Raw genomic sequence first — 8505 nt, forward strand, 5'->3', positions numbered from 1 at the left:
CACAGGGGTGATTTGGTGATGGGAAACCCATGGGGATTACAATCGAGATGGAAAAAAAAATGTGCAAAATGATGTAAAAATAAACTTTGTAATAAAAAAAAATAGATGGGACAAATTATGAATTAGGAACCAGATGGAAGAGTTGGCACTGGAAGGGAGGAATGGTAAAATAAGGAAAAATATAAAGAAGTGGAGACCGACTGTAGGTCAGAAAAGGTCGTTGCGAGGTTGTACTAAATGACATGTTTTCTCAATGATAGAGGTGAGATTAAGGGAGATAAAACAGAAAGAAGCAAAACACTGGATATGATGTGAAGGTGAATGAGGTTCACTCCAAGATGTTTTATGGGTATCAGAAAAACTCTTTCATATTTCTAGAACAAGGCTACTTTATCTGGAGGAAATTCTTGCCAACTTGCAACAAATTTCTGGCCTATGTTGTTCAACAACACTGATCCAGTCAAAGTTCTGTTAAATTTTATACTAATTAGACTTAACCATTAAATGGTCAAAATTAAACAAAAATGAATCATCATGAAAATTATTATTATTTTAATGGGAAAAATTGATTTAATTTCCATTTGTTGAAGATATTTTACAGCATGCATATAAAATACCCTGTGTTGCAACATGTCAAAATCAAGGTCTAACTAATGGAATATCCCATTTCAGCCTAATCTGATAAAAATAGGGTCAGAGAAGTTGCCAGGAAAATGAAATGATATTTAGCATGTATTGAGTTAAGGAATTCAGGAAAATTTTAGAAAGGATAAGATGAATGGAATTGGCATGACCTACACTTATCCAGCTTAAGGGCTTGGCTGCTTGTGGCAGTCTGTTTTCCTTTCTACTTCACCTCTCTGATACTGCATCTCCTTAGCTATTAATACATTAGAATCTCCAATGAGGGTTTGAATTCCCTTTAGTTGTAGGATATTTGTAATATAGAGTTTGAACTCTTCACCTTTTTCTTACTGTAAATATGTAGGTTTTATGTATAAGATACTGGATATCAAGGACTATGTAAGGCATGGTCTATAGGCTAAATCAGCCTCACTGCTTCTTTTTGTATGGTCTGCAAACTAAGAAGTTTTTAATAGCTTTTAATGGTTGAAAAAATTAAAAGAATAATACTTAATGATGTGAAAATTACATGAAGTTCAAATTTTACTGTCCATAAAATAATTTTATGGTCACGATCCCTGTCATTCATTTAGATATTGTTTATGGCTATTTTCACACTGTAATGACAGAGTTCAGTAGCTGTGATAGTGACTGCTTTGTCTGCAAAGCTTAAAATATTACTTTTAAAATATTACTTTCTGACTCTTTATAGTAAAGTTTGCTGATCCTGATTTATGTTATACTTTTAGTTCCAAGATGCTGAAACACCTCAGCCATTCAGCGACTTTTCCATGATCTTATGATGGTAGAGTTTGGTCACAAAATTATATCAACATTGTTTTATTTCCTAAACTGGATTATTTAATAACAAAAGATTAACTAACTTTCAAAAGATTATGAAAGTCTGTGCCTTTCATAAATGTTTCAATACAATGTGGGTGAATACAGTCATTGAATGCTATAGAAAACAGGAGGCTGTTTCTCACTCCTAGGGTTATCAGTGGATCAATGAGAGATGGCACTCAAGACAGATCTTGCAATATGGGTAGAAAGTTAACTCAAAGGAAAAAAAGACGAGGTCAAAAAGAGCAGGCGAATGAGTCAGCACAGTGTTATCTAAAGAAGGCAGAAATTAACTAGACACTAACGCAGGTCAAGGCAGGTTTTTTATAATTTTTTTTTTTCCTGCACAAAAAGGACATGAATATCACCTTTCATTCAGTGAGGGACTAAGGAAAGAATTCTGATTTAGAAAGACACATTTGTACGTCAAGAAAAGAATGGATTGAAGGGCTAGTAACTAGGAGATGAGGAGATTAATTAGGAAGTGCCGGCATTTCTTGAAGCAAAAAATGGAAAGATAGGTGGGAGGCATAATAGAGAAGATACTGGATTCAGAAATGGTTGGGGGTAAAATTAGTGGCAGTTGATTATCTCTTAGATAAAGGTAGTAAGGGAGATGTTGGTAATGTGAGAGAATGCACAAAGCCTCGAATAAGGTGTGTGGGAATTTAGAATCATATGAGGCACACTTACATGGAGGTGTGAAGTTGTATTCAGAAAAGTATATAGTTAGGCAAATGATTGGAAAATAAGAAAGATTTGAGAAATAAAGATTGATCATATAACTTTCTGCATTTCCTTTTTAGCATTTCTCTTGGTACCTGGAGAGGCAAACAGAATTCTGCTTTAAATTTCCAGAGTGAGTGTGGAAGTTCCTCAACTTCTAAAAATGGAGCTATTATGTGACCCAGCAATTCCACTCCTAAGAATCTACCCAAAGAACACAAAAACATTAATTCAAAAGGATACCTGCACCCCTGTGTTTACTGCAGCACTATTTATTGAGCTATAGAAAAAACACAAATGCCCAAAAATAGATGCCTGGATCAAGAAGATACGATGTATATACACAATGGAATACTATTCAGTGATCTGAAAGATAATAAATTCATGCCATTTTCAGGAACTTCGATGGAGTTGGAAGGGATTATGCTCAGTGAAATAAGCCAAAAGGAAAAAAGAAAAATATCATATAGTTCCAACTATGGGAGGAATAGAGGGTAACCAAATAAGGGATCTGGGAAAAAACAATAATAAATTAAAAAAAAAAAGAATCAACAGGCCACTATAAATCAGAAATATTCTGTAGGGAAGGGGGAGGGAGAATGACTGAAATGGGAGGGAAGAGAAAGAGACTATGGAGATGCTGCACAAGTACATTGATGGTGGGATTTTTACAAGGACTACACCCGAGAGGAGAAAGAAAATACTGTACAAAAATGAACAATGAAGTAAAATATATATAAATAAATTTAAAACATTAATAAAAAATAAATTTCCCGAGTGAGGTATGAGGGTATATCGGGTAAACATATCGATTGAAATCACAAAATGAGCTCAGGAGATCTGGCACCTGTTCATGCTTGTGGCTGTTCTTTTGTCCCACACTTTGTCATTTTTATTATCAAGGAAATTGGGATGGAATTCAGCTAAACATAAAGCATATGTGTTCCTTCCAGCGGTTCTGTTCCAGATGTACATGGAAAAGAACAATCCAATGCCAAGTCTTTACAGGTATTTCCAGACTTGATTTTCTCATGTGATGTGTGTAAACCACTACATGTCAAACCTGGATTTAAGCCTCGAAGATGAGGTGATGCTCTCATATTTTCTATGCCATGAGAAGATTTATCTCCATACCAGTCTGGAGCTAGAGAGGCATATAAGTTTGTAACAGAGGGCACCCACTGGTTATAAATATTCCAACAGACATCAAAGAAGCTGTGTGTTACTCACCTTTGAGCATAGCTCTTAGTAAGTGTAACATGGGAGTTTAACAAAAGGTTTTCGGTCATATGAGAAATTGGAAAATGGTCTAGTTCCAGTCAGAGAAAAGAAACATTAATTTTGAAGTAAACAAGCTTTTTTGAAAAGCAAAAGGAAAATGCCAATGAGAGATTTCAAAGTAAAATGAAGTAAGAAACAGAGATAGGAAAGGAGGACACACCTTAGCTGGGGAAGACCAGGTCTTAGCTGTTAGTGAAAATGACTTTTCTGAAATACTGGCAAGCAGATGTGCTATACAAGAAAGTAAGGGAATAGTTCTATTTTCTCCTTCTGGATTAGGGATTAACCAGATGAATATCTCCACCAACAAAGGACGGACATGTGCCTCCACCCACGCCCTCTAGATGAGATGGGCCCTTGCTGTTGCTGTTTGGTTCAAGGACCAAGAAAGAACAACTTTTGAAAAAATTTCTGGATTTGATGGCAGTGCACATTCTTCAGGAGTTGTTATAACAGGACAGTGAGGACATGATAAGAACTGAACTTTTCAAGTTAAGCAAGGACCTACGTTTCATGCCTCATTTCATCAGCAGCTGCATGACCCTCTTTAAGGACTCTGGCAGCCAAGGCAAATGATTCAAAGATAGGCTTCATTTGCTCCTGATGAGGGCGACCACTCTTCTTTCTGTAACCTACCTAGGTTACATACAACTGGCAAGTTGGTGGATTCTGAAGTTTGGTTGGTACTCATATGATGAATTACCATGAAGGCTTGAATTTGGAAATGATATTAGGAAACCAAGGAATATAAGTTTAAGAAATGTGGGAAGAAACCAGATAGCCTATCATATATTTGGTCATTAAAGAAGGTGTTTTTGGGGAGAGTTGAATCAGTGTGATTCACTCACTGTAATTTTATCTCCAATTTAACAGGATTAGATAACTAGAAAATTATGAGTTAATGGCAAGGTAGGTCCTTGCTTTGTGTTATTTGAATGGAATAACTGCATAGAACAGAAATTGAAAAATGAAGGGGTTGGGAGGTTCTGAAGAATCCTTGCAGCTCTGCCTAGACTGACAGTCAATTTCTAGCTAGAAATTATTTATTTGACAGAGAAAATTAGGGCTAAGCTATGCTCTAGTTCTCCCTGTCAAAGTGGTTAAGAAAAAAGGGAGAAGACTAGAGGAGGAAAGTATTTTCATTCTATTTCCATTTTCACATGGGCATAAAAGTCTTGTTTTTATACAGAAGCTTTGAAAGTGAAATGTGAGTTTGGAACTCTATGACCTCAGAGAAGGCTGACTGCATTAAGTTTTCCCTGGGTGGGGTTTCAGAAATTCATCTGAACTTGAGAAAAGTTGTGGGGGTGGGAGAATAAAGGAGGGAAGGGCCTGATTGACTATGATGGAGGATTATTGGGGTTGGGTGGGGGGTGGTATGGTAACATATATGTAGAGAGATGTGAACCTGTACCTTTAAAACATATGCAATGCTGTAAATCAATGTTACATCCATAAACATAATTAAAAAAAGACATTAAAACAAATGATCATTTACTGGCCCTCCCTGGTGGCACAGTGGATTAAAGCATGGCACTAAGAAGCAAAAGCCACTTCAGCATGCGATCACCCCGGAGGTGTGGCACACCTCTCCTGATAAGCTCGCTGCTCCCCTTAGCAGTGTACTTTGTTGATCTGTCTGTTCTGCTCCTCATTCTGTCTCTGGTGAATCCTCTCACCGACCCTGCACCTCTGGCCTATACCCCAGTTCTGTATGCATAAATAAATAGATAAATAAAACTTAAAAAAAGTTATCATTTACTAAGGTCACCACCTTCACTTCCTTGTAAAGATATGTGTAATTCCCTACATCATGAAGGGTTTAATACATATAAAGTTCTTTAGAATGAATGAATTTACCTTATAAAAATAAATGAAAAATTAAAAATACCTACTAAGGTTTAAGATTTCAGTTGGTAAAAATGTAGTATCTTTTGTGTCTCAGACATTATTTTAGGGGAAGGTGACCTGGCTGGATTGGAGCCATTTGAGAGAGAGGGGTTGGCAATATGCCTGGCATCTCCAAAACTGTAAGTTTGTGGAAGGATGGATTTATCCTTTTAGATTGTTTTAGAAATTAGACTTTAGGACACAGCTTTAGGATGAGAGGAAAGTTGTTATAACTTAGTAAAATGAGAGAAAGTGAGGCCATTATAGGTGAGGTGTTGTGGTAGCAGATGGTAGGGTGTTAAAAAGACAGTATTTAGCAAGGGAAAAATTTGTTGGTTGGAGAATAGGTATAGGAGTTAGTTGTCAACTCCTGAATGTAAAACTAACTTAAAAGGGTGATTTGGAAAAGGAATGAGAGTGTGGCATCAACATGATGCTGACAGCCAGCACAGCAAGGATCCTGGGAATTTGTTTCGTATTAGAAATAAGCCTAGGTTGCTTCTAGCTGGTGTATGGTTTGGGCCAAGGGTCAGTGACATTTCATGGAACTAAATATAAAATGGCTTAAGGTACAAGGGCACAGAGTTTGAAGTAGACAATGTTTCTAAGGCAGCGAAGTTTTTAGAAGGTTTTAGTTATCTTATGCTGGAGCCATATAAAATATATAACATACAATGCAAAGCAAACCCTAGAGAAATATGCTATGATTATAGTCCTTGGATTTTATAAGCTAAAGAGTATTTTGGAAAAGAGGAAGTGGACTATGGAGAAAAAGACTTTCTGAAATGCTTATACTTAACTTATCCTATGTGTATGTACACACACACACACAATTCTTTCTCTGGAATGGTTGCTATCAGCCTTGAATTCCTAAATAAATAAGAATAAAATATCAAGAATTAAACTTCCCACTGAAGTCCTGTCTTGCCTGGAGTATGTTGGTGGACAGCCCCTGTCAAGGTTTTTGAAAACTATGGAAGGACAGCCATGTAGAGATATTCTACTTCTGTTTCTGTTTCCATTTTGCTTCCATAAAGTTCTGAATCCTTGATTAACTTATTTTATCCTGTTGTGTAAGTTTGATATGTGCTTATTCTGTGTATGTGTCTTCCTGTTAATGTCTAACATACCTGAAATGCTGTGTATACTCTTGTTTCTGCCTTGGATACGGGAAGGGAATAATACCTTCTTCTCTGGGCTCAACAGGTCAGATGACCCTTAACGTATTCATCTTCCAGTAATCAGATCTAGTCCTATTAAATGAGTCCCAGGATTACTGTCTGTTTTATACTAAAAGGATAATGAAAGAGCCCAGACAGCAGACACAGCATCAACACTGCGAAGGATCTAATGAACTTGTTCTCCTCTGCATCAGCTTTTATTATCATGACTCTGACATAGCTCTTTAGATTATGGACCAAGTACCCACTTTTGAATAACCCTTACTTAGGGGGAATTTATTGGGAGACATCCATGAGCAAAGAGTCTCTTACCAGATGCCAAGAGATCATTGATTAGAACGAGGAATTTTTCATCAGCCACTTGGGCATCAGTCATGAGAAACACTGTGCTGACATTCTTCACCCCAGCTTTCAGGCACAAGCTGGCCAGGTCCACCTGAAGAAATAATGAGCATCAGAAATCTGTGAGAAGAGGGTCTTCTCAAAAAAGACCCCAATACTATTCAGGAATGGAACCATTTTTCTGTTTTTAAGGGAACTAGAGCAAGATGCCATTGGGAGGTAGGAATAATGTCATTTTGTATCAATAGGCAGGAAAATATGCTTTAATACCAGGCCTTGATTCCAATAGAGGTGGGTAAGAAAAGTTAAACAGTGATCATTTTTAATTCATATAACCACTGTGGCTTCTGTACTAGTTTTAGGAGCATCTGCTTTGTGCAAAGAAGTAAGAGCTTTTCAAAGGACAAAGGTGTTCATCTGTATTACTTATACCATCATACAAGTAAATGACCTGCCTGAAAAGGCTAGTGATTGTCTTCATCTTGACAGATCATGTACTAGGGCTCACACTGCCTGGGGGAGAAATATATCATATTCTAGCAGTATCGCATGCTCTTATGACTAGTTCCAGCAAAAGACTTCTGGGGAAAATGTGTGTTGAGGAACACACATACACACACCACTCATTGCTGTCAGAAACTGCATGTATTCAAACATGTAGGCTGGGATGCCAACCTCTTAAATGGCTGCTCAATCAGTCTTGGTTCTGTTGTAGTATCATGTTCCCACAGTTCACTAGTCCTTCACCTTGCTTTTCTTTCTCTCAGGCCCCATTAAACCTCATTCTCTAACAGTCTCATACATACCATTACAGCAGAGTTTCCTTCATGTCTAAATAATTTCCCTTTAAGGTTGGTAAACTTCTTTTATTAGGTAATGGTTCTCACATAATTATTATAATTTAAGGCAATGTTTCTGAACACTCAGTTGAATCACCTGTAGGAGCCTTGGAATAGTCTAATGCTCAGAATACTCCTCACAGGTAATGGTTCTCACATAATTATTATAATTTAAGGCAATGTTTCTCAACACTCAGTTGAATCACCTTTAGGAACCTTGGAATATTCTAATGCTCAGGTAACTTCTCACAGTAGTCAGAATTTTTGGTGGTGGGGATATAACCACCAGCTTCTTTGAAGGGGATTCTAGCATATAATGTTGAAAACCACTGTTTTAGATTATATGGTAGATGAATAATTATCATGCACTATCTTGTGTTCTCTTTATTTAAAATGCTAAAGGTGTATTTGAATATAAGCTTAGATTTGGTCAATCGTCAAAAGTCAGAGCTGTGGTTTCAGTGAGCACTTGCCTCTCCCATAGTGCCTGGGAGACTTTCAGGGTGAGTGGATAGGTCTTGTTCAATGATGTCTGGAATTCTTCCAGGGACAGCATCCTGATGGAAATTACATCATGGCTCCCTATGGTTCCTCTATTGTGGCCATAGATAAAAAGGAGGGGTGTGGATAAAGTGACCTTTGAAGGTGCTATATAATGCTTTCCCCCCTTACTATAGTCTGCATTATAGCTCTTAAATGCCTGAAGTCTAAATCTAAGAAATGTTATGGAAGGTCCCTGCAGCCAGTGGTTACCAAAACTATCTTTTTTTTTTTTTTTT

The 8505-nt window shown here is 37.1% G+C and overlaps 1 protein-coding gene across 1 annotated transcript in view; it reads right to left on the bottom strand.

Annotated features, from left to right (window-relative positions):
• The window catches only part of DNAH9 (dynein, axonemal, heavy chain 9), a 273404-nt gene that overhangs the window by 100403 nt on the left and 164496 nt on the right, over positions 1-8505 (bottom strand). The window contains exon 45 of the mRNA XM_004684583.1: positions 6858-6981. Within this exon, the coding sequence (XP_004684640.1) occupies positions 6858-6981 (124 nt within the window). The remainder of the gene's footprint in view (positions 1-6857; positions 6982-8505) is intronic.

This window comes from Condylura cristata, unplaced genomic scaffold (genome assembly GCF_000260355.1).
Source record: "Condylura cristata isolate star-nosed mole 26May11 unplaced genomic scaffold, ConCri1.0 scaffold00017, whole genome shotgun sequence".
Classification (NCBI taxonomy): Eukaryota; Metazoa; Chordata; class Mammalia; order Eulipotyphla; family Talpidae; genus Condylura; species Condylura cristata.